The 26782-nt window shown below is 47.3% G+C and overlaps 2 protein-coding genes across 2 annotated transcripts in view; both read left to right on the top strand.

The window, feature by feature from the left end:
* Nucleotides 1–26782, top strand: part of LOC126470776 (spidroin-2-like) — a 96977-nt gene that overhangs the window by 65660 nt on the left and 4535 nt on the right. Inside the window, exon 3 of the mRNA XM_050098784.1 lies at nucleotides 25329–25748. Coding sequence (XP_049954741.1) covers nucleotides 25329–25748 — 420 coding nt within the window. The remainder of the gene's footprint in view (nucleotides 1–25328; nucleotides 25749–26782) is intronic.
* LOC126469996 (bromodomain adjacent to zinc finger domain protein 2B-like) overlaps nucleotides 25697–26782 on the top strand; it is a 296201-nt gene continuing 295115 nt past the window's right edge. Inside the window, exon 1 of the mRNA XM_050097452.1 lies at nucleotides 25697–25748. The gene's annotated coding sequence lies outside the window, so the exon portion shown is untranslated. The remainder of the gene's footprint in view (nucleotides 25749–26782) is intronic.

Here is a 26782-nt window from a genome sequence, read left to right as displayed (position 1 = left end):
GAAAAAAAAGTGGTTCAAATGGCTCTGAGCACTATGGGACTTAACTTCTGAGGTCATCAGTCCCCTAGAACTACCTAACTAACCTAAGGACAGCACACACATCCATGTCTGAGGCGGGATCCGAACCTGGGACGGTAGCGCTCGCGCGTTTCCAGACTGTAGCGCCTAGAACCGCTCGGCCACTTCGGGCGGCAGTTGGTTTGAAAGATATTAGGGAAAGAGACTGGGAAGACGGCACCTTTGTTTTCGTCTGGAGATGCCCCAAATTAGGAACGCAAATGTACAGCACCGATTGTGCTTTATGGGGGCTGCGACGACTGCAGTTAATATGGAGGTCGTGCAGCAAATGTATACGTGTATTTTTCGTGTTGCGTATGGATATGGGTTTCATTTGATGGGCGATAATGCTCGACGACTTGCTTGGTGTAAGGGTAGCAGTAACACGAAAACATCACGCGTCTAGAGTGAGCAGCTCGCACGCTAGTCGTGTATACAATTGGACAAGCGTGGACACCATACGTTGAAAGATTTCCAATCGAACACCACCACCATGAATTATCGCTGGTCTCCAGAGGGTACTTGGCCATCAGCTGAAATCATGGGTCCAGCCTGATAAGTATCAAGAGACGTTGGGCATCCTGTACTTCTATGCGAAGGTATTACACTACTGGCCGTTAAAATTGCTACACCAAGAAGAAACACAGATGATAAACGGGTAGTCATTGGACAAATATATTATACTAGAACTGACATGTGATTTTCACGCAATTTGGGTGCATAGATCCTGAGAAATCAGTACCCAGAACAACCATCTCTGGCCGTAATAACGGCCTTGATACGCCTGGGCATTGAGTCAAACAGAGCTTGGATGGCGTGCACAGGTACAGCTGCCCATGCAGCTTCAACATGATATCACAGTTCATCACGAGTAGTGACTGGCGTATTGTGACGAGCCAGTTGCTGGGCCACCATTGACCAGACGTATCCAATTGGTGAGAGATCTAGAGAATGTGCTGGCCAGGACAGCAGTCGAACATTTTCTGTATCCAAGAAGCCCCGTACAGGACATGCACATGCGGTCGTGCATTATCCTGCTGAAATGCAGAGTTTCGCAGGGATCGAATGAAGGGTAGAGCCACGGGTCGTAACACATCCGAAATGTAAGGTCTGCTGTTCAAAGTGCCGTCAATGCGAGCAAGAGGTGACCGAGACGTGTAACCAATCGCACCCGACACCATCACGCCGGGTGATACACGCTTCCAATGTGCGTTCACCGTGATGTCGCCAAACACGGATGCGACCATCATGATGCTGTAAACAGAACATGGATTCATCCGAAAAAGTGACGTTTTGCCATTCGTGCACCCAGGTTCGTCGTTGAGTACACCATCGCAGGCTCTCCTGTCTGTGATGCAGCGTCAAGGTTCAAAATGGCTCTGAGCACTATGCGACTTAACTGCTGAGGTCATCAGTCGCCTGGAACTTAGAACTAATTAAACCTAACTAACCTAAGGTTCAAAAAATGGCTCTGAGCACTATGGGACTTAACTACTGAGGTCATCAGTCCCCTGGAACTTAGAACTACTTAAACCTAACTAACCTAAGGACATCACACACATCCATGCCCGAGGCAGGATTCGAACCTGCGACTGTAGCGGTCGCTCGGTTCCAGACTGTAGCGCCCAGAGCCGCACGGCCACTCCGGCCGGCGCAGCGTCAAGGGTAACCGCAGTCATGGTCTCCGAGCTGATAGTCCATCCTACCGCAAACGTCGTCGAACTGTTCGTGCAGATGGTTGTTGTCTTGCAAAAGTCCCCATCTGTTGACTCAGGGATCGAGACTGGCTGCACGATCCGTTACAGCCATGCGGATAAGATTCTTGTCATCTCGACTGCTGGTGATACGAGGCCGTTGGGATCGAGCACGCCGTTCCGTATTCTGCTAACAGTCATTGGATCTCGACTAACGCGAGCAGCAGTGTCGCGATACGATAAACCGCAATCGACCTTTATTAAGGTCGGAAACGTGATGGCACGCATTTCTCCTCCTTACACGAGGCATCACAACGTTTCACCAGGCAACGCCGGTCAACTGCTGTTTGTGTATGAGAAATCGGTTGAAAACTTTCCTCATGTCAGCACGTTGTAGGTGTCGCCACCGGCGCCAACCTTGTGTGAATGCTCTGAAAAGCTAATCATTTGCATATCACAGCATCTTCTTCCTGTCGATTAAATTTCGCGTCTGTAGCACGTCATCTTCATGTTGTAGCAATTTTAATGGCCAGTTGTGTAGCTTTCTGTATGACACCGCCAGAGGGCCCGTACAGGACATGCACATGCGGTCGTGCATTATCCTGCTGAAATGCAGAGTTTCGCAGGGATCGAATGAAGGGTAGAGCCGCGGGTCGTAACACATCCGAAATGTAAGGTCCGCTGTTCAAAGTGCCGTCAATGCGAGCAAGAGGTAAGTGCGACACACGGATCATCGCTGGTTTTCTGGTACTCTTTCTATGCGTATTTCTGTTTCACATGTCACAACATTGTTAGGGCACATTTTACTGCACACTTCGTCGCTATGTCTCATGCTATTTCGCAGATCTCGAGTGTCTCTGAACTTATGCGCTTGATGGTGTTGCTAGAAATTGGTCAAATGTTCACGCACGAGATCAAGTTCTAAGCGCGATTTTCTCACTTCCACCATGGTGGGCAGTGACGTAACGCACTCTGTGACAACAAAGATGTGTCGTTTGGTGACGGAGCGTTAATCTGTTTCAGCTTATTGGCCGCGGGGAGATACGGCGGCAGCCGCCACCACGGGCGGTAAGTGAACACACTTGTACTAAGCTTGCATGGCTTCTCTTTGTAGCTACGTAGTGGGCGGCATGAGCTGTGCGTTGCTCTCTCCCAACTTTCCCAGTTCCATCACGTCCCATGGAAAACCATGTATGTTCGCATGTTGCGCGGCACGAACATGGTAAAGCTTCTGAATTGTGATCAGCACAAAAGTGTACAGAGTGCAAAGCGCGGAATGAAACAGCACTGAAATAGTACCCGTTAATGAGGGAACCCAGTTTCTATGCAGCAGTTATTTTGTATTTTGCGCTTATCACCTCCCATAATTAATTATTCCATTGCTCTTTCTTTTCATTCGGAATGGAGAAAAATTGGAATGGAAATTCTCTGCTACGTCGTTACTTAAGAAATAAGCCCGGAATTTGCCTCAAGTGATTTAAGGAAACCATGAAAAACTTGAATCTGGTTGACTGGTTGGGGATATGAAACCTGTTCTTGCCGAATAAAGAGCCCAGTGTCTTAGCCAGTGTGCCACCTCGATCTGTAGTTTATTTTCAGTCGTTGCTACTAAATATTTGCGGCGAAGGAACAGTGGAAATTATTCCGAGTGGGTTAATACGTAGGTATGTACAAAGAAGTCAGAGGGGTGATGTTTTTCTTCGTAGTGAGCAAGTTGGCACAATGGTTAAGTCGTTGGATCGTATTCGGGAAGAGCAGGGCTTAGAGCACTTCAGGCGAAGATAAATCATAAACCAGACCTAGGCTGCTCCCATCGTCGAAAGGTAAAAGTCTCGGATTCAAGTCTCGGTACGGCACACATTTTTAATCTGCCATGAAGTTTTATTTCTAATGACCAAAAGATATGGAACTACCGTTTTATTATGTTGTATGAAAGCGGCTACTGAGAACCGTCAAGAGTCACTGACCAGTTAGCTAATACCATTATGTGTATGGTTATCAGTTGTAAGCTAAAATATTTACCCCAGTTACACAAATGCAATGCTGCAAGATTACCAGTTTGCCACCAACACGTAAAATATTAAGTTGCATATATTTTCCTCGTTTGTCTATGTTTTTGTCGTAGGAAACGTAGCCGACACCGAGGCATCATTCCACTGTCTGGTGAGTATGGTGATATTTGATGTTATTTGAAGTTTGTCTCCACTTTTGTTGTCCGTTAATGTCGAAGGCGGTTGCTATATGTGCCTGTGCTACAGAGTATCTGTTAGTTTTCATAGTTTTACTCACTAATCTTCCGAAACCGTCGTAAGATTTTGTGGTGGTAAGTTCCTATGGGACCAAACTGTTGAGGTCATCGGTTCCTAGGCTTACACACTGCTTAATCTAACTTAAAGTGACTTACGTATGGACAACACACACACTTATGCCCTAGGGAGGACTCGAACCTCCGACGGGCGGAGCCGCGCGAACCGTGGCAAGGCGCCCTAGACCGCGCGTCACTGCCGTAAGGATGATAGCGGTAGCTTATCTATTAAACCACTAACGCAGCCGTTCGCGATCTGTCCTACTAGCACCGTGGTGCTTGTACATTAATAGTCCGTTGTCTAAAACTTTATCTACATCTCTATCTGCACTACCCTCCCCTTTTTTTCAAAATCCAATTGCATGTAGTACGCAGTATTCATCCAGATGTCTCTAATTTGTCCTCGGTGATCATTATGTGAGATATAATTTCGAGGAAGTAATGTGTAAAACTTCCTGAGAGATTAAAACTGTGTACCGAAATGGAACTGGAACCTCGGAGCTTTGCCTTTGGCCAGCAAGAGCTCTACTGACGCAGATATCAGGGACGACTGATAATTCGCTCCCACACCTTCACATCTGCTAGTACCTCACCTCTTAACTATCACCGAGCGAGGTGGCGCAGTGGTTAGACACTGGACTCGCATTCGGGAGGACGACGGTTCAATCCCGCGTCCGGCCATCCTGATTCAGGTTTTCCGTGATTTCCCTAAATCACTCCAGGCAAATGCCGGGATGGTTCCTCTGAAAGGGCACGGCCGACTTCCTTCCACATCCTTCCCTAAACCGATGAGACCGATGACCACGCAGTCTGGTCTCCTTGCCCAAACAACCAAACAACCATCTTAACTATCAAATAAGCGCACACTCTGCTGCAGAGCGAAAAATCGTTCTGGAACGTTGACTTCCAGAATTTCAGAATTTTGTGAGGTACAATGATTTTCTTGTAACATCTTTCACTGGAATTTGTGGCGTATTTCTGCGATCCCCTCGTGCAAGCTAAACTATCTCGTAACGGACCTCGCAGCTGTTATTTGAGTCTTACCAGTTTACTTACGATTCGTTCTAAGAATCTGAGTCTGGCATTTGTCTTTTCAACACTTATATTTATATGGTGACTCCGCCCGAGATTGCTCCCGACAAACACTTTCATACGTATGACGGTCGTGGCTGATGCCAGTAATTGATAGTCAATCGTGTCCTTTTTGTCTCTGTACCCGGATTACACTGAAGTGACAAAACTCATGGGGTAGTGATATACAGATGGCGGTAGTATCGCGTGCACTAGGACTAAAAGGGCAGTCCAAAGGTAGAGCTGTCCGTTGTACTCAGGTGATTCATGTGAAAAGGTTTCCGACGTGATTATGACCGCACAATGGGAATCAACAGACTTTGAAGGCGGATTGGTAATTGGAGCTAGATGCATGCAACATTTCGTTTAGGAAATCGTTAACGAATTCAATATTCCGAGATCCACAGTGTCAAGAGTGTGCCGAGAATACCAAATTCATTTATTACCCCTCACTGCGAACAACACAGTGGCCGACCGCTTTCACTTAACGACCGAGTGCAGCGGCGTTTGCTTGAAGTCGTCAGTGCTAACAGGCAAACAAAACTGCCTGAAAAAAAAAACACAGATGTCAATGTGGTACGTACAGCGAACGTATCAGTTAGGACAGTGCGCCGGAATTTGGAGTTAATGGCAGCAGACGACGGACACGAGTGCCTTTGCGAAGAGCACGACGTCGTCGGACCCTAGACAACTGGGAAACCGTAGCCTGGTCAAATGAGTCCCGACTTCAGTCGCTAAGAGCTGATGGTAGGGTTAGAGTATGACGCAGACTTCACGAAGCCATGGACCAAAGTTTCAATAAGGCACTGTCCGAGCTGATGGTGCCTCTGTAATAGCACGCGCTTTGTTTACATGGAATGGACTGGGCCCTGTGGTCTAACTAAACCGATCACGCCGGCCGCGGTGGTCTAGCGGTTCTAGGCGCTCAGTCCGGAACCGCGGGACTGCAACGGTCGCAGGTTCCTGCCTCGGGCATGGATGTGTGTGATGTCCTTCGGTTAGTTAGGTTTAAGTAGTTCTAAGTTCCAGGGGGCTGATGACCCCAGATGTTAAGTCCCATAGTGCTCAGAGCCATTTGAGCCAAACCGATCACAGGCTGGAAATGGTTATGTCCGGCAACTAGGAGACCTTTTACAGCCGTTCATGGTCTCCATGTTCCCAAACTTTAATGGATGACAACGCACCACGTCACTGAGTTACAGTTGTTCGCGATTGGTTTGAAGAACATTCTGGACAGTTCGGGCGAATGATTTGGCCACCCAGATCACACGACGTGAATTCCATAGAACATTTATGGGACATAATCGAGAGGCCAGTTCGTGCATAAAATCTTACACCGGCAACACTTTTACAGTTATGGACGGCTATAGAGACAGCATGGCTCTATATTTCTGCAGGGGACTTCTAACGAATTGTTGAGTCCATGCCAAGTCGAGTTGCTGTATTACGCCGTACAAAAGGAGGTATCACCTGACTTTTGCCATCTCAGTGTACATTAACTTCATTTATCCCAACGGTCAGCTGTCTGTCTGTAAACCAAACGCTGATCATCTGAAAGTCTTCGACTGCATTTTTGACGATATGATTCTTAATGATTTTATAACGATACGATCTTCCTTTATAAACTGCGTCGGCCACAAAAAACCTCAAAGAGCTAGAATCATTGTCGGCCAGATCGTGTACGTATATCCCGAAGATTTTAACGGTCCTGTGATTCTGCAGAGAAACACGCTGATGGCTGCTTTAGCTTTTGATGTAGTCTTCTCATTGAGAACGGTATACTGCGTTCTCTTTTCTTGAAAGTCTTGTGATGAGGCAATGATGTAAGCACTGAAATCATGTTTGCGAAGAGTAGTGTGGAAATTTCCATCTGGCCCTGTTATTTACTGTAATTCTCCTAAATCAATGATGACGAATGTGTGGATGATCAAATGAGTAGACACACGGCCGACTTTTTCAAACTTGGCTAACTATACCAGTGCTCAGTCTTTAGTGAGCTCGATGTCGAGGTTATCTTAACCGTAATGTCCTTTCTAAGGCAGCATGTAAGCTACGTTTTTGGTCACTCATTCTGTCAATTGCCACAATATACCGCAGTTCGGGGCTAAATACCTCAGTCAAATGATTCAAATGGCTCTGAGCACTATGGGACTTAACATCTGAGGTCATCAGTCCCCTAGAACTTAGAACTACTTAAACCTAACTAGCCTAAGGACACCACACACATCCATGCCCAAGGCAGGATTCGAACCTGCGACCGTAGCGGTCGCGCGGTTCCAGACTGAAGCGCCTATAACCGCTCGGCCACAACGACCGGCCCTCAGTCATCTACCTCATTTTCTAACTGTAGTGTTGGCAGAAGAGCCAACACTGTTTTTCTAGAGGAGGCCGAAATGCACGCGTTTAATTACACGCTGACTGGCGTGAGGTCTGGAACAGGGCAATATCTTGAGAATTGCAAATAAAGTACGTAGATGATGTAATACTTAACTTTAATCCACAATTGTAGAACATCTCTCGTTACGGTACATGATTCATAATATTAATTATCAACTGCTATGGCGCCTTGCTAGGTCGTAGCAAATGTAGCTGAAGGCTATGCTAACTATCGTCTCGGCAAATGAGAGCGTATCGGTCAGTGTAGCTTCGCTAGCAAAGTCGGCTGTACAACTGGGGCGAGTGCTAGTAAGTCTCTCTAGACCTGCCGTGTGGCGGCGCTCGGTCTGCTATCACTGACAGTGGCGACACGCGGGTCCGGCGTGTACTAATGGACCGCGGCCGATTTAAAGGCTACCACCTAGCAAGTGTGGTGTCTGGCGGTGACACCACATTAACCATAGTAACTCTTTCAATAATGATGCATGCTTACCTGCATCGAAATATTAGATGTTTTCTTTGAAATGCCGAGGAAACGCAATACAATTTTTCTCAGCTGTTTGTGAATTTTACTAGTGGAGTATGAATGCAGGCAGGAGTGTATCAAAAGTGAAACTGCTATCGGATGCGTATTGAAAGCAGGAGGCACGGAATGTACCACTAAATGTGAAAAGTCGAGGGAGGAGGCAGAGTGGTTGAGACACTACTCCTGGAGAAGCAATGTACAACAAATCCCTTTCCACCCATGCAGATTTAGGTTTACCTTGGATTCTATAAATAATCAAGTCATCAAGTTCACACATGGCTTCTTAAATAACGAGAACCTTACTGCAATATGCACTCGATACCTCAACTAATGACGTTAATTAACTGTAGTACTTGTAGACACTGGTAGTAATATAAGGAGACCATACGTAGAGGGAGGACCACGAAATTGAAGAATGCATTGAAATTACTGCTGACGCAAATGATGAGAATTGCAGAAAGTCTAAACTGGGAGTTTGGCAGTAGAAACCATTATAAAGTAGTGGAGGTTAACATGAATCTGAGAAAATTAGAGGAATCGAATATACACACATCAAAAAAGTTTTACATCACCCCGGTTCCCAGAACTCCTGAAGATAGACCTTGACTGTGGAAATTATATCACAGACACAGTCTCTTTGTCTGTCCAGAGATGTCACTAAACTCGCCCAATGATGTAAACAACCATGCATGAGCAGCACCTATTAGACGGAGGGGGTCCGATAGCCGAGCAGCTCTAGTCATTCCATCAGGAAGGAGGTACACGGCTCGTATTGTCCATAGTTCAACCATGCCTAGACGGTCAATACCAGGGTTCGATCGCGTCCGCATTGTTACTTTGTGCCAGGAAGGGCTCTCAACAAGCGAAGTGTCCAGGCGTCTTGGAGTGAACCAAAGCCATGTTGTTCGGACATGGAGGAGATACAGAGAGACAAGAACTGTCGGTGATATGCCTCGCTCAGGTCGCCCAAGGGCTACTACCGCAGTGGATGACCGCTGCCTACGGATTATGGCTCGGAGGAACCCTGACAACAACGCCACCATGTTGAATAATGCTTTTCGTGCAGCCACAGGACGTCGAGTTACGTCTCAAACCGTGCGCAATAGTCTGAATGCTTCGCAACTTCACTCCCGACGTCCATGCCGAGGTCCATCTTTGCAACCACGACACTATGCAGCGCGGAACAGATGGGCCCAACAACATGCCGAATGGACCGCTCAGGTTGGTATCACGTTCTGTTCACCGATTAGTGTCGCATATGGCTCCAACCAGACAATCGTCGGAGACGCGTTTGTAGGCAACCCGGTCAGGCTGAACGTCTTAGACAGTCTGTCCAGCGAGTGCAAGAAGGTGGAGGTTCTCTGCTGTTTTGGGGTGGCATTGTGTGGGGCCGACGTACGCCGCTGGTGCTCATGGAAGGCGCCGTAACGGCTGTACGATACGTGAATGCCATCCTCCGACCGATAGTGCAACCATATCGCTAGCATATTGGTGAGGTGATCGTCTTCATGGACAATTCGCGCCTCCATCGTGCACATCTTGTAAATGACTCCCTTCAGGATAAGGACATGTTTTCCAGACGTGAACCCTATCGAACATTCCTGGGATAAATTGAAAAGGGCAAGGTAGAAGAATCTTCTTACCCATTCGCCAAGTGTTGACAACATATTCCTGTATGTGACGCACATGCCGTCAACAGTGTCGTATAGAATATATCAGACGTGTTTTCCTGTGGAGGAATCGGTTGACCTATGACCTTGCGAGCAAATGTTTTCGGTTCCCATTGGAGAGGCACGTCATTTCGTCTACTAATCGTACGGTTTTGCGGTGCGGTCGCAAAGAACACAGACACTAGTTTATTACAGTGAACAGAGACGTCAATGAACGAACGGACAGATCATAACTTTGCGAAAATAAAGATAATAAACTTTTCACTCGAGGAAAGACTTGAACCGAGGACCTCTCGTACCGCAGCTGCTCACACTAACTACGCGACCACGGCGCTCCTGAGCTCACACTCTCCTTGATGTTGCCTATCTTGCGCATGGACTACTCAGTTTGTATATTTTGCTTATTTTTTTCATAGTTCCACACTTCTTCCCGTTTTCTCGATTGATCTGTGTTCAGTTTTTCAAGGCCTATCCACTATGCCAACTTATAACTAAATCTGAGGGGGGTACGATGGGGAGGTTCCCTTGTCAGCACTAGGCACGCCACGCAGTCAGAAACGCATACGAAATTATGGTGTGAAATGACTCTCAGACACGCCAGCATTCTGGTCTTCAGACCTGTGGACTCATTGCTTGTCGTATTCTTATGCTACACGTGGTCCTCTCGCATAAAGCTGAGTTTTCTTATTTTACCTAATGGCGTAATACTATCGCTCCCATTACATTTTACGATGTCACACTTACTCTTAGGATGCAACATATCCCAATAGGACCATCAACATAAAAGTAGAAATTAGCGCGCTTCCTATGACTATGCGGCTTGTTCCCATTGCTCCATAGTCCAACGACGATATTTCCATGCTAACTTCAAAAACTATTTGCAGCAACATACGATGACTACTACGTTCCTAAATACGAGGGGCGTTCAATAACATATTTTGTTTCTGAAACCAGATTTGTTTTATTAAGGATTCCAGTGCACCATATTATTCCCCACTGGGAGGGCCTGTATAACCGCATGGTACCGCTCTAGTGGTCGATGTCGGAACCAACTCTTGCTACATCATCCACGTACTGCTTCTCGCGGTGTGCATCCATCCTTGGGCCAAACAGATGGAAGTCGGAACATGCGAGATCCGGGCTGTAGGGTGGCTGAGGAAGAACCGTCTAATGAAGTTTTGTGAGCTCCTCTCGGATGCGCAAACTTGTGTGAGGCCTTTTGTTGTCGTGCAGTAGGGGAAGCTTGTTTGCATTTTTGTGGCGACGAGCACGCTGAAGTCATTTCTCCAATTTCCTTAGGGCCGGCCGGTTCGCGGGTTATCGGACGGGTTTGCGCGACTTGTTGCGATGATGACAGATCCCTCGCCCAACGACTCACCGACCTTTTGTTGACTGCCAGGTCTCTGTAGATATTCTGCAAGCGCCTATGAACACCTGCGACTTGCCGGTTGTCCACCAAAAGAAACTCTGTGATGGCTCTGTTTGGAACGTACCTCCGTTACGGACGCCATTTTGAAGGTCATCTATAGCGCCTCCACCTATCGGAACTTAATGAAATTGTAGGGGCTGAAGCGGGAGTATTCCACGATGTCCCACAACATATTCAGCATTTTTCGACCGAAACTGATCGAGGAGGAAGAAAAAAAAAATTACTGGCAACTGTACCGCAGGTTGCCGTTTTTTCTGCTTTACAAGCTTCCGACGACTAATTTCTTGGATGATACATTTAGAAACAATTTTTTGGGTGCTGCTAGCGGCTTCACTGTCATTGGCTTTCTTCCGTTAGATACTGATGCAGGTAGCACATGAGCATCCCGTGATACTACCTATCCCTTTTTCGAATTCAAGTAAATCAGATGCCTTTGCCAGTCTGAGAATCCAGAGTTGCCGAACTAATTTGTCTGCATCCTTTGCAGATTTTCGTTACCTTTCCTGCTTTGTCACATCCCGTAAGACACTGAATGCCTTCGCATTCGCACCGTAAAGGGTTGGTTGCAAGGGATACTTTTTACATAGTAACAGTTTCACAGAAAAAAATTTGTGAGTTAGTATTGTTTCTCGGTAATTTATATTTACTAGGATTTCACACTCCTTCATATACTCCTCCCCATAGTCCCCGTTGTTCTTGAAAAATCTCTTACAGTAATTAATGAGATTTGTGATCCCGTTAACTTTGTATATTGCTCGAAGCTGTAAAAAAAAATTACAGAAGCATTGTTTTCAGTCCTTCAGCACAGTGAGAAAACTGCTAGCGAGTACGTTTGGACACAACTTTTCCTTTAACAAATTTAATAATGGCGTAGAAATTGTGAGCTTTCTCTTTTGCATCACTGCGTCGATACATCCATTAAATCTTGGACGATCACTTACTGTTTGTTTGTGCACATTCTTTTTTTCTCTCCATAGAAACATCTTCCCCTACTTATGAACTAAACCGTCGCTTTGGGTTGTAATTCTACACTTTTCTGATTTGGCAATGAATTTAGTTCGATGTCCCGTGTCTTGATTTTTAGAAACAGATGGCTTACATGCATTCAGTCAGTTTGAGAGTCTCAATTGTCTAGTACGAAGACCTACATTGCCAACAGGGTTCCAAATGGCGACTGTTTAAACGGTAATGATGGAAAATACAGAGCCTTACACACAAATATGCGAGATCTGAGATGGTGCCGGTCTGTTCCTATTTATATCGTTCGTAAATCATCGGTGTTAGTGTATCGGTTTAGCCGAGGTCTTTGAATTTTTTTAAAATCTTGTTTCTAAGATTATAACTGTTCCACACAATAAATGTCCATCAAAAGTACAGGGTGTTTCAAAAATGACCGGTATATTTGAAACGGCAATAAAAAATAAACGAGCAGCGATAGAAATACACCGTTAGTTGCAATATGCTTGGGACAACAGTACATTTTCAGGCAGACAAACTTTCGAAATTACAGTAGTTACAATTTTCAACAACAGATGGCGCTGCGGTCTGGGAATCTCTATAGTACGATATTTTCCACATATCCACCATGCGTAGCAATAATATGGCGTAGTCTCTGAATGAAATTACCCGAAACCTTTGACAACGTGTCTGGCGGAATGGCTTCACATGCAGATGAGATGTACTGCTTCAGCTGTTCAATTGTTTCTGGATTCTGGCGGTACACCTGGTCTTTCAAGTGTCCCCACAGAAAGAAGTCACAGGGGTTCATGTCTGGCGAATAGGGAGGCCAATCCATGCCGCCTCCTGTATGTTTCGGATAGCCCAAAGCAATCACACGATCATCGAAATATTCATTCAGGAAATTAAAGACGTCGGCCGTGCGATGTGGCCGGGCACCATCTTGCATAAACCACGAGGTGTTCGCAGTGTCGTCTAAGGCAGTTTGTACCGCCACAAATTCACGAAGAATGTCCAGATAGCGTGATGCAGTAATCGTTTCGGATCTGAAAAATGGGCCAATGATTCCTTTGGAAGAAATGGCGGCCCAGACCAGTACTTTTTGAGGATGCAGGGATGATGCGACTGCAACATGGGGCTTTTCGGTTCCCCATATGCGCCAGTTCTGTTTATTGACGAAGCCGTCCAGGTAAAAATAAGCTTCGTCAGTAAACCAAATGCTGCCCACATGCATATCGCCGTCATCAATCCTGTGCACTATATCGTTAGCGAATGTCTCTCGTGCAGCAATGGTAGTGGCGCTGAGGGGTTGCCGCGTTCGAATTTTGTATGGATAGAGGTGTAAACTCTGGCGCATGAGACGATACGTGGACGTTGGCGTTATTTGGACCGCAGCTGCAACACGGCGAACGGAAACCCGAGGCCGCTGTTGGATCACCTGCTGCACTAGCTGCGCGTTGCCCTCTGTGGTTGCCCTACGCGGTCGCCCTACCTTTCCAGCACGTTCATCCGTCACGTTCCCAGTCCGTTGAAATTTTTCAAACAGATCCTTTATTGTATCGCTTTTCGGTCCTTTGGTTACATTAAACCTCCGTTGAAAACTTCGTCTTGTTGCAACAACACTGTGTTCTAGGCGGTGGAATTCCAACACCAGAAAAATCCTCTGTTGTAAGGAATAAACCATGTTGTCTACAGCACACTTGCACGTTGTGAACAGCACACGCTTACAGCAGAAAGACGACGTACAGAATGGCGCACCTACAGACTGCGTTGTCTTCTGTATCTTTCACATCACTTGCAGCGCCATCTGTTGTTGAAAATTGTAACTACTGTAATTTCGAAGTTTGTCCGCCTGAAAATGTACTGTTGTCCCAAGCATATTGCAACAAACAGTGTATTTCTATCGCTGCTCGTTTAGTTTTTATTGCCGTTTCAAATATACCGGTCATTTTTGAAACACCCTGTACATGTGTTTCTTAGCATTTTGAGACGCAGGACAGTGTTCGGAATGCACATTTTTCAATATTTTAGTCTTCAAAACTTGGCTCACAGCTTCAATCTGTTTTTCGAATATTTGAATGTCACGGATCAGGTTCCATCTTTTACATGTGTAGGCAAAATTCGACATGATTGTTGTGTTCTCTCATCGATTTTGGCAGTGGGATCTTGCTGAATCTGCCTGGTTTTCCACAGTCATTATTAGCTGACTAAAATACCGTTATAATTTTTTTTTAAATTAAATTTTTTCATAATTTTCTAGATCGCGTACATTATAAAACATTAAAAGTGATAACTATTTTCAGTTGCTAAGCAACCATCTTGGGATCACTCATGGTTAAGGATATGCCAGCGTATAGCGTGTGATGAACTCTGCAACGTATACATAGCTGGGAGCAAGTCCGTATGAGTAACAATTTCAATAAAGAACTCAGTAAACCATCAAGGTAAAACGAACTAGTTTAAAACCATGCTAATGAGACTGCAGTCGATTATCAAATGTATAGACAACATCGTTACATCGACACTTGACATCATGTACATTTTATAATTGACTGCAGTCTCATCACGCATGGCGGTGGTCTCGCGGTTCTAGGCGCGCAGTCCGGAACCGCGCGACTGCTACGGCCGTAGGTTTGAATCCTGCCTCGGGCATGGATGTGTGTGATGTCCTTAGGTTAGTTAGGTTTAAGTAGTTCTAAGTTCTAGGGGACTGATGACCACAGCTGTTAAGTCCCATAGTGCTCAGAGCCAGCCATCACGCATGGTTTCGAACTAGCTGGTTTTACCGTGCTTGTTTATTCAGTTTTTATTGTGAGCGTTACTAATACGGACATGTTCCCAGCTATATAGGCGATGCAGGGTTTTCAATAAGCTATATGCTGACATACATTTTACCATGAGTGATTTCCTGAGCTTGAAATCGGGGGTATGTAGCAAATAAGCAGTAGTAAGATCTCTGTCACTCCCGCCCCCAACATTTCTGCGCAGTGCAATACCAATTTCAGTACAGTACAATGGAATAACTCCCATTCCTACAAATCGAAAGCAAGCACTACACAGTTGGTAGAGGCCATGGAGCAGATGTTTACTAAAACAGCACGCTTCCACCGGAACTATATTATACAATGGTAATCGCGATTCATAATTTCAAAAACCTACTCTGCTGTTAGATGATCCTGTGGCGTTACTCTCTATGTGAACATAGGTGATGCTTGGCATGTGGTAGTTTGGTGTGCGGCTTATGCGAGGCTGCTGAGCCATGGAGTAAACTTTGGACTGGCCGCTGCACTCCTTGTGCTGAGAATAAATAGTCACATCGTGTGTGACTCTTTCAACGCCCGTAACATTGGTCCTGTTTGTTTTCTGTTGCTGAGACTGAAAAACTGAAGACCTAATTAGTGTACTATTACTCATTATCGTGAAAGGGTGCATTTTGACGATAACAAACTTCGGTCACACAGAGGTTTTACGTGGTTGCCCTAGATTTGTGGGCATGCTGAATCGGGGCTGATAACGTTTCAAAACTGGAAGGAAGAGCTACAAAACTAACAGTTATACTAAGGCACCGCTGTCTACGAAGTCTCACAGATAATTTCTCTCGCAAAGGAAGCGTAATCAGAAGAGCAACTACGTTCGTTGAAAGACGCGAAGTCAGTCAGTGTGGGGCGGAAAAGGTTGGTTCAAATGGCTCTGAGCACTATGGGACTCAACTGCTGAGGTCATTAGTCCCCTAGAACTTAGAACTAGTTAAACCTAACTAACCTAAGGACATCACAAACATCCATGCCCGAGGCAGGATTCGAACCTGCGACCGTAGCGGTCTTGCGGTTCCAGACTGCAGCGCCTTTAACCGCACGGCCACTTCGGCCGGCCGGCGGAAAAGGGCAACGGTTAGGGCTATGATGACAGGAAATTCGATGTGTGTCACGGTGAAGATAGTGTTCTTGATCAGCCGAGGTTAAAACACACTCACAATATTCTCACAGCTTGGAAGAAAGATGGAGTTCACCATACAGAAGTAGCTGTCGTATTTGTTTGTCGAGTACCAATGTCCCCAATCCTGTAGAGTGCCACTGGACACTTCGGGTAGTTCTGTCGCTGTTGAACTTACAGCATAATAAAAACTGATTATTTTTGTGTGTAACAGTAGTAAACTTCCATCTACACCAGTGTATAGCTTTGCGCACAAAACAACGACGTCAAATTATAACAGAGGTGCCGGTAACAAGCGTTTGTTATTGTCTCAATGCCAGTACGAGATTGTGTATCGTCCGACAGCTCAACATCGTAATGAGAATGCAATTTCATGTCTTCCAATTGGCCCTGATACAGACTTTGACGCTTCTGCTGCATCTTGTTGTCACATCGATGCTCAGGATTCTGAAATCCTCCAATCCTTTCGACTGAACTATAGGAAAACTGCACAGGCCACGGAAGCGGATTCAGATTTGAACATTTTGCTAGCACACATTCGCACATCTTGGCCTCCTGTCTTGCATAGCATAAAGAATTCTGTAGTGCGCCGATACTTCGCACTTAGACATAGCCTCTCTATACAGAAAGGTGTGATTCTTGTTCAAAATGAGTGTGGACAGTCAGGTGTGTTGATCCCTAAAGCCTTGCAAAAGAAATGTTGCAGTTACTTCACCAAGAGCACTGTGGGATTGTTTGTAAGAAAGAGTTAGCGCGTCGATACTGTACTTGGAAGGGTGTGGACACTCAAATAGAACAGATGACGTCACAGTGTCATGCATGTGCGGAAAATCACTCCGCTCCACCACAATTTTCTTCTTTGCCTAAGTCGCAATCTCCATGGAAACGTGTGCACATGGACTTTGCTGGACCTTTCTGGAAGACTCGTTGGTTGATTATGGTTGACTCGTGTAACAAGTTTCCTTTTGCTGTTCCAGTGACCTCGACAATGTCACGTAGCACAATTAAGGAGTTGCCCTAAATTTTTTGCCTCGAAGGTTTACCTGACGTCATAGTGTCAGACAACGGTCCTCAGGTCGCGTCAAACGAATCTGAAACATTCTGTGAACGCTATGGCATACAGCATGTAACTAGTGCTCCGTTCCATCCACAGTCAAACGGCGAAGCGGAACGTTTTGTCAGAACCTTCAAGCAGCCGACAGCCAAACTTCGCACCGCACAAACCAGGGATCAAGCAGTGCAACTGTTTCTTTTCCTCCACACACTTTTCGCGACTTTTCTTGTTACCAGCTCTCCTGTGTTTTCTCGTAGCTCCTTGTTACTATCATAAGCCGTTGTCTTAATGCCTCTTCAGCATCAACATTAATAATATTGTCGCTTCTCCTCTTATGACTCTACCGGCAGTATCGCCAGAAATTTCATCGCCATCAGCGCTTCCATTAAATGGTGTTCAGATTTCACCTTCACTTTCCATGTTATTGCTAGCGATCAGGCATTTCAGATTTGCATTTTCACGCGTAGAAAAACATTTAACAAATCTTTTATCTTGAACGGCAGATATCGTTTTTTGTTCCATAGTTCGTTTCTTATTTTGTCCACCACTTACACTTCACACCTCCCATCGTGTTGGATAAAGCACTCCGTCTTCAGGTCACGAGTGGCCTACCGGGCCCATCCGACCGCCGTGTCATCCCCAGTGGAGGACGCGGATAGGAGGGGCGTGGGGTCAGCACACCGCTCTCCCGGTCGCTACGATGGTATTCTTGACCGAAGCCGCTACTATTCGGTCGAGTAGCCCCTCAGTTGGCATCACGAGGCTGAATGCACCTCGAAAAATGGCAACAGCGCATGGCGGCCTGGATGGTCACCCATCCAAATGCCGACCACCCCCGACAGCGCTTAACTTCGGTGATCTCACGGGAACCGGTGTATCCACTGCGGCAAGGCCGTTGCCGATCGTGTGGGATAGACTCTATTATTTTAAAAAAAAATAGCATCTAACTTATGCACTGATGGCCACTAACAACCAAAGCAAATCAATTTGTACAGGAATTCATACGTAACACAACTACAACACGCACAATATGTACTTTTTTACGGATCGGAGGAATCAGTGGAACTCTGACGACTTGGGACGAGTACGAATTCTTTCCGCCCGTTGCCAACTTTCATTAGGAAGTAGTACACCACGCCATAGCAATATGCACTACCGGATCAAACGTATCCGTACACCCTATGCAGTGCGAGATAAACCACGACGTCACGAGAGGCGCACCCGGGATGGGCAGTATTGTGTAGTCAGTAGAGAAGCAGTAACAGCAGTCGGAGTAGTTCAATGACTTTGGACATGAAATAGTCGTCAGATATCAACTGAGAAACAAATGCATCACTGACATTTCAACCCTTCTAAAGCTGCCAAACCGACTGTTGGTGATGTGACTGTGAAGTGGAAAGGCGAAGGAACAACCACAGCTAAACCAAGACCAGGCAGACTTGGGGTACTGACGGACAGGGACATTCGAACATTTCGGAGGACTACTATAAGATTCAAATGGTTCAGATGGCTCTGAGCACTATGGGACTTAACTTCTGAGGTCATCAGTCCCCTAGAACTTAGAACTACTTAAACCTAACTAACCTAAGGACATCACACACATCCATGCCCGAGGCAGGATTCGAAGCTGCGACCGTAGCGGTCGCTCGGTTCCAAACTGCAGCGCCCAGAACCACACGGACACTTCGGCCGAGCAGCTTCTCATAAGCCACATATATCTGTAGTCATTACTAACCGACTCTTGAGGTGGCGTAAAGGAAGAGCGGCGCCATTGTGCAGTGGAAGACTGCGAACGATTAATGTGGGTTAATGAATCTCGATAGACATTGTGGTAGCCCGAACGAAGGGTTTGGGTTTTGTGAATGCGGAGAACGCTACTGCCATCATGGGTAGTGACAACAGTCCAGTTTGGAGGAGACGGTGTTACTGTGTGTGTGTGTGTCGGGAGGGGGGATGTTCATGATTAGGGCATAGTCTCCCTATTGCACATAAGGAAACGCTAATTGCAGAACGATACGAACGCATTTTACAGCAATGTGTATTGCGTACGTTAGGGGAACAGTCCGGACACGATGATTGTATTAGCATGACAATGGACTTTGTGGTAAAGCATCGTACGCTTTATGGATAGTAACATTCCTAGAATGGACTGGTCTGCTCAAGAGTCCCGACCTGAACCCAGCGGAACACCTTTAGGATGGGTTAGAATGTCGACTTCGCTCCAGGCATCAGGGTCCAACGTCAGTAGCATTTTTTGTTTCGGGTCTTGAAGACGAACGAGCTGCCGTTCGTCCACAGACATTCAGGCACGTTACTGAAAGCATCCCAACAAAGTTCAAGCCATAATAAAGACGAAGGGTGGGCATACCGCATATTAAAGTTCACTAATAGATCTATTCGTATGCCTCACATGCAGTGTAAAAATACAGAAATATAACATTAGTATATCCAGAATGAGATTTTCACTCTGCAGCGGGATGTGCGCTGATATGAAACTTCGTGGCAGATTAAAACTGTGTGTCGGACCGAGACTCGAACTCGGGACTTTTGCCTTTCGCGGGCAAGTGCTCTACCATATTTTTTTTTTTTTTTTACACGTTTTGTTCAATACAGTTCGTTGCGTTTGGTCTGGGCGGACGTCACAAGACATCCGTTCACATTGATCGTTGGTTCCTTGACTCAGTTTTCTTATTACAGAGAGCACGCAGCCCTCTGGCCGAACAAGCTGAGCTACCGAAGCACGACTCACGCCCCCTCCTCACAGCCTTACTTTCGCCAGTACCTCGTCTCCTACTTTCCAAACTTCACAGAAGCTCTCCTGCGAACCTTGCAGAACTAGCACTCCTGGAAAGAAAGGATATTGCGGAGACATGGCTTAGCCACAACCTTCAGATTGAGATTTTCACTCTGCAGCGGAGTGTGCGCTGACCTGAAGCTTGCTGGCAGAGCACTTGCCCGCGAAAGGCAAGGGTCCCGAGTTCGAGTCTCGGTCCGGCACACAGTTTTAATCTGCTAGGAAGTTTAACATTATATATGTACACTCCTGGAAATTGAAATAAGAACACCGTGAATTCATTGTACCAGGAAGGGGAAACTTTATTGACACATTCCTGGGGTCAGATACATCACATGATCACACTGACAGAACCACAGGCACATAGACACAGGCAACAGAGCATGCACAATGTCGGCACTAGTACAGTGTATATCCACCTTTCGCAGCAATGCAGGCTGCTATTCTCGCATGGAGACGATCGTAGAGATGCTGGATGTAGTCCTGTGGAACGGCTTGCCATGCCATTTCCACCTGGCGCCTCAGTTGGACCAGCGTTCGTGCTGGACGTGCAGACCGCGTGAGACGACGCTTCATTCAGTCCCAAACATGCTCAATGGGGGACAGATCCGAGATCTTGCTGGCCAGGGTAGTTGACTTACACCTTCTAGAGCACGTTGGGTGGCACGGGATACATGCGGACGTGCATTGTCCTGTTGGAACAGCAAGTTCCCTTGCCGGTCTAGGAATGGTACAACGATGGGCTCGATGACGGTTTGGATGTACCGTGCACTATTCAGTGTCCCCTCGACGATCACCAGTGGTGTACGGCCAGTGTAGGAGATCGCTCCCCACACCATGATGCTGGGTGTTGGCCCTGTGTGCCTCGGTCGTATGCAGTCCTGATTGTGGCGCTCACCTGCACGGCGCCAAACACGCATACGACCATCATTGGCACCAAGGCAGAAGCGACTCTCATCGCTGAAGACGACACGTCTCCATTCGTCCCTCCATTCACGCCTGTCGCGACACCACTGGAGGCGGGCTGCACGATGTTGGGGCGCGAGCGGAAGACGGCCTAACGGTGTGCGGGACCGTAGCCCAGCTTCATGGAGACGGTTGCGAATGGTCCTCGCCGATACCCCAGGAGCAACAGTGTCCCTAATTTGCTGGGAAGTGGCGGTGCGGTCCCCTACGGTACTGCGTAGGATCCTACGGTCTTGGCGTGCATCCGTGCGTCGCTGCGGTCCGGTCCCAGGTCGACGGGCACGTGCACCTTCCGCCGACCACTGGCGACAACATCGATGTACTGTGGAGACCTCACGCCCCACGTGTTGAGCAATTCGGCGGTACGTCCACCCGGCCTCCCGCATGCCCACTATACGCCCTCGCTCAAAGTCCGTCAACTGCACATACGGTTCACGTCCACGCTGTCGCGGCATGCTACCAGTGTTAAAGACTGCGATGGAGCTCCGTATGCCACGGCAAACTGGCTGACACTGACGGCGGCGGTGCACAAATGCTGCGCAGCTAGCGCCATTCGACGACCAACACCGCGGTTCCTGGTGTGTCCGCTGTGCCGTGCGTGTGATCATTGCTTGTACAGCCCTCTCGCAGTGTCCGGAGCAAGTATGGTGGGTCTGACACACCGGTGTCAATGTGTTCTTTTTTCCATTTCCAGGAGTGTATATAACAAGAATAGAGAGAGAGAGAAAACTACTGCTAATAGGTGTTCGGATAGCTCTGATTAGATAATATAGGATTACAGTAGGCACTGTGAATACAGTGCTGTTTCCAGTGTGCTGCTGGCCCTGCGACCTGGAGGGAGGGGCGTTTTCCTCTCATACCTCTCTTACCTAAGCAGCAGCCCATATGCTAGCCAGTGACTGCGTGCTTACGCTTCCAGCATACCCCGCTGGTGCGCAGTTATATTGTGGGTATATTGTACAGTAGTCGCCCGCCATGTAAGCTCAATAGTGGACCAGTCGTTACACCTGTATTGCTGGCTGCAATTTGTATGCGTGGGGCGGTGGGGTAGATGTCAAGTGTACCGAAAACGCAAGCCCCAATCGAGTACACTCGGCGCCTCCTTTGCTCGCGGAGGCCGAGGCCTGGGTGTATCTGGCGTATGCGCAGTCAGCAGTTACCATCTTTCAAAAAGAGCGATGAACAATTTTCCACTTACTTTTTTATGACGTTAGTTTTGCTGTGTTTCCTAAGATCCACGTCACGGCATAACGTCCACATTTGCTGTCATGTAGTTCAGTCCAGTGCTTCTTCCAGTGCAGTGCTTCTCTGTAGGAATCAACATGGATTCCGGAAACAGCGATCGTGTGAGACCCAACTAGCTTTATTTGTTCATGAGACCCAGAAAATATTAGATACAGGCTCCCAGGCAGATGCCATTTTCCTTGACTTCCGGAAGGCGTTCGATACAGTTCCGCACTGTAGTCTGATAAACAGAGTACGAGCCTACGAAATATCAGACCAGCTGTGTGGCTGGATTGAAGAGTTTTTAGCAAACAGAACACAGCACGTTGTTCTCAATGGAGAGACGTCAACAGACGTTAAAGTAACCTCTGGCGTGCCACAGGGGAGTGTTATGGGACCATTGCTTTTCACAATATATATAAATGACCTAGTAGATAGTGCCGGAAGTTCCACGGGGCTTTTCGCGGATGTACTGACTTGGCAGAAAATCCTAAGAAATTTTGGTCTTATGTCAAAGCGGTAGGTGGATCAAATCAAAATGTCCAGACACTCTGTGACCAAAATGGTACTGAAACAGAGGATGACAGACTTAAGGCCGTTATACTAAATGTCTTTTTCCAAAGCTGCTTCACAGAGGAAGACTGCACTGTAGTTCCTTCTCCAGATTGTCGTACAGATGACAAAATGGTAGATATCGAAATAGACGACAGAGGGATAGAGAAACAATTAAAATCGCTCAAAAGAGGAAAGGCCGCTGGACCTGATGGGATACCAGTTCGATTTTACACAGAGTACGCGAAGGAACTTGCCCCTCCCCCCCCCCCCCCCCCCCCCCCCCTCTTCTTGTAGCGGTGTACCATAGGTCCCTAGAAGAGCGTAACATTCTGAAGGGTTGGAAAAGGGCACAGGTCATGTCCATTTTCAAGATGGGACGTCGAACAGATGTGCAGAACTATAGACCTATATCTCTAACGTCTATCAGTTGTAGAATTTTGGAACACGTATTATGTTCGAGTATAATGACTTTTCTGGAGACTAGAAATCTACTCTGTAGGAATTAGCATGGGTCTCAAAAAAGACGATCGTGTGAAACCCAGCTCGTGCTGTTAGTCCATGAGATTCAGAGGGCCATAGGCACGGGTTCCCAGGTAGATGCCGTGTTTCTTGGCTTCCGCAAGGCGTTCGACACAGTTTCCCACAGTCGTTTAATGAACAAAGTAAGAGCATATGGACTATCAGACCAATTGTGTGATTGTATTGAAGAGTTCCTAGATAACAAAACGCAGCATGTCATTCTCAATGGGGAGAAGTCTTCCGAAGTAAGAGTGATTTCAGGTGTGCCGCAGGGGAGTGTCATAGGACCGTTGCTATTCACAATATACATATATGACCTTTTGGATGACATCAGAAGTTCACTGAGGCTTTTTGCAGATGATGCTGTGGTGTATCGAGAGGTTGTAACAATGGAAAATTGTACTGAAATACAGGAGGATCTGCAGCGAATTGACGCATGGTGCAGGGAATGGCAATTGAATCTCAATGTAGACAAATGTAATGTGCTGCGAATACATAGAAAGATAGATCCCTTATCATTTAGCTACAAAATAGCAGGTCAGCAACTGGAAGCAGTTAATTCCATAAATTCGCTACGGTCGCAGGTTCGAATCCTGCCTCGGGCATGGATGTTTGTGATGTCCTTAGGTTAGTTAGGTTTAACTAGTTCTAAGTTCTAGGGGACTAATGACCTCAGCAGTTGAGTCCCATAGTGCTCAGAGCCATTTGAACCAATTCCATAAATTATCTGGGAGTACGCATTAGGAGTGATTTAAAATGGAATGATCATATAAAGTTGATCGTCGGTAAAGCAGATGCCAGACTGAGATTCATTGGAAGAATCCTAAGGAAATGCAACCCGAAAACAAAGGAAGTAGGTTACAGTACGCTTGTTCGCCCACTGCTTAAATACTGCTCAGCAGTGTGGGATCCGTACCAGATAGGGTTGATAGAAGAGAGAGAGAAGATCCAACGGAGAGCAGAGAGCTTCGTTACAGGATCATTTAGTAGTCGCGAAAGCGTTACGGAGATGATAGATAAACTCCAGTGGAAGACTCTGCAGGAGAGACGCTCAGTAGCTCGGTACGGGCTTTTGTTAAAGTTTCAACATACCTTCACCGAAGAGTCAAGCACTATATAGCTCCCTCCTACGTATATCTCGCGAAGAGACCACGAGGATAAAACCAGAGAGATTAGAGCCCACACAGAAGCATACCGACAATCCTTCTTTCCACGAACAATACGAGACTGGAATAGAAGGGAGAACCGATAGAGGTACTCAGGGTACCCTCCGCCACACACCGTCAGGTGGCTTGCGGAGTATGGATGTAGATGTAGATGATGCCGTAGTACACAGAGAAGTTGCAGCATTAGAAAATTGCAGCGAAATGCAGGAAGATCTGCAGCGGATAGGCACTTGGTGCAGGGAGTGGCAACTGACCCTTAACGTAGACAAATGTAATGTATTGCGAAAACATAGAAAGAAGGATCCTTTATTGTATGATTATATGATAGCGGAACAGACACTGGTAGCAGTTACTTCTGTAAAATATCTGGGAGTATGCGTACGGAACGATATGAAGTGGAATGATCATATAAAATTAATTGTTGGTAAGGCGGGTGTCACGTTGAGATTCATTGGGAGAGTCCTTAGAAAAAGTAGTCCATCACCAAAGGAGGTGGCTTACAAAACACTCGTCCTACCTATACTTGAGTATTGCTCATCAGTGTGGGATCCGTACCAGGTCGGGTTGACAGAGGAGATAGCTAAGATCCAAAGAAGAGCGGCGCGTTTCGTCACAGGGTTATTTCGTAAGCGAGATAGAGTTACGGAGATGTTCAGCACACTCAAGTGGCAGACTCTGCAAGAGTGGCGCTCTGCATCGCGGTGTAGCTTGCTGTCCAGGTTTAGAGAGGGTGCGTTTCTGGATGAGGTATCGAATATATTGCTTCCCCCTACTTATACCTCCCGAGGAGATCACGAATGTAAAATTAGACAGATTCGAGCGCGCACGGAGGCTTTCCGGCAGCCGATCTTCCCGCGAACCATACGCGACTGGACGGGAAAGGGAGGTCATGACAGTGGCACGTAAAGTGCCCTCCGCCACACACCGTTGGGTGGCTTGCGGAGTATAAATGTAGATGTAGATCGTAAGTGCCCAGTTTTCTCCGGTTCTGCTCGTCGCTTGTGGTAGTCGCACGAACCCTCTGTGTCGCAGCGGCTGCAGCGGCGGCGGCGGCAGCCAGCGGCGGCCACTCGCTGTTCGGCGCGCTGCCGCCCGGCCTGGCGCCTCACCTTGCGCCGCACCTGCCGTTCACCGTGCTGGGCGGCGTCGGCGGCGTCGGCGGCGTTGGCGGCGTGGGCGGTGTGGGCGGCGTGCCGGGCCGCTACCACCCCGGGCCCGCTGCGGGCGCGCCCGCCGGCCCGCCTCCGCCACCTCCGCAGGTGTCCGCCTCCTCGGCGGGCGCCGCCCCCGGGCCGCCCGGCACCGCCCCCGGTTCCGCGCCGCCTCCCGCGCCCGCACCCGCGCCCGCGCCGGGACCGCCGCCACCGCCCCCTCCGCCGCCTTACGGCGGGCTGGGAACGCTCAGCGTCGCCGCGTCGCAAGCCGCCTCGCTCGGTATCAACCCTGCAGCTAGTAAGTATTTTGTACATCTAAGCATAGTAATCGCAATTTGTTACAGTTTCTGCACCCCCTTCCCCCCTAATTACCACTAGAAACACTTTTTAACGTGCCCCAGATGCATACCATAATAATAATAATGATAATAAAACATACTACTGGCCATTAAAGTAGCAACACCATGAAGATGGCATGCAACAAATGCCAAAATGACATGAAGTGTACTACACTACTGGCCATTAAAATTGCTACACCAAGAAGAAATGCAGATGATAGTAGAGTATTCCTTGGACAAATATATTATACTAGAACTGACACGTGATTACATTTTCACGCAATTTGGGTGCATAGATCCTGAGAAATCAGTACCCAGAACAACCACCTCTGGCCGTAATAAGGGCCTTGATACGCCTGGGAACTGAGTCAAACAGAGTTTGGATGGCGTGTACAGGTACAGCTGCCCATGCAGCTTCAACACGATACCACAGTTCATCACGAGTAGTTACTGGCGTATTGTGACGAGCCAGTTGCTCGGCCACCATTAACCAGACGTTTTCAATTGGTGAGAGATCTGGAGAATGTGCTGGCCAGGACAGCAGCCGAACATTTTCTGTATCCAGAAAGGCCCATACAGGACCTGCGACATGCGGTCGTGCATTATCCTGCTGAAATGTGGGGTTTCACAAGGATCGAATGAAGGGTAGAGCAACGGGTCGTAACACATCTAAAATGTAACGTCCACTGTTCAAAGTGAAGTCAATGCGAACAAGAGGTGACCGAGACATGTAACCAATGGCACCCCATACCATCACGCGGGTGATACGCCAGTATGGTGATGATGAATACACGCTTCCAATGTGCGTTCACCACGATGTCGCCAAGCACGGATGCGACCATCATGATACTGGAAAGAGAACCTGGATTCATCCGAAAAAATGACGTTTTGGCATTCGTGCACCCAGGTTCGTCGTTGAGTACACCATCGCTGGCTCTCCTGTCTGTGATGCAGCGTCAAGGGTAACCGCAGCCATGGTCTCCGAGCCGATAGT

This window comes from Schistocerca serialis, chromosome 3 (genome assembly GCF_023864345.2).
Source record: "Schistocerca serialis cubense isolate TAMUIC-IGC-003099 chromosome 3, iqSchSeri2.2, whole genome shotgun sequence".
Taxonomy (NCBI): Eukaryota; Metazoa; Arthropoda; class Insecta; order Orthoptera; family Acrididae; genus Schistocerca; species Schistocerca serialis.
The sequence above is the reverse complement of the archived record's forward strand: the minus strand, read 5'-3'. Positions and strand labels throughout refer to the sequence as shown.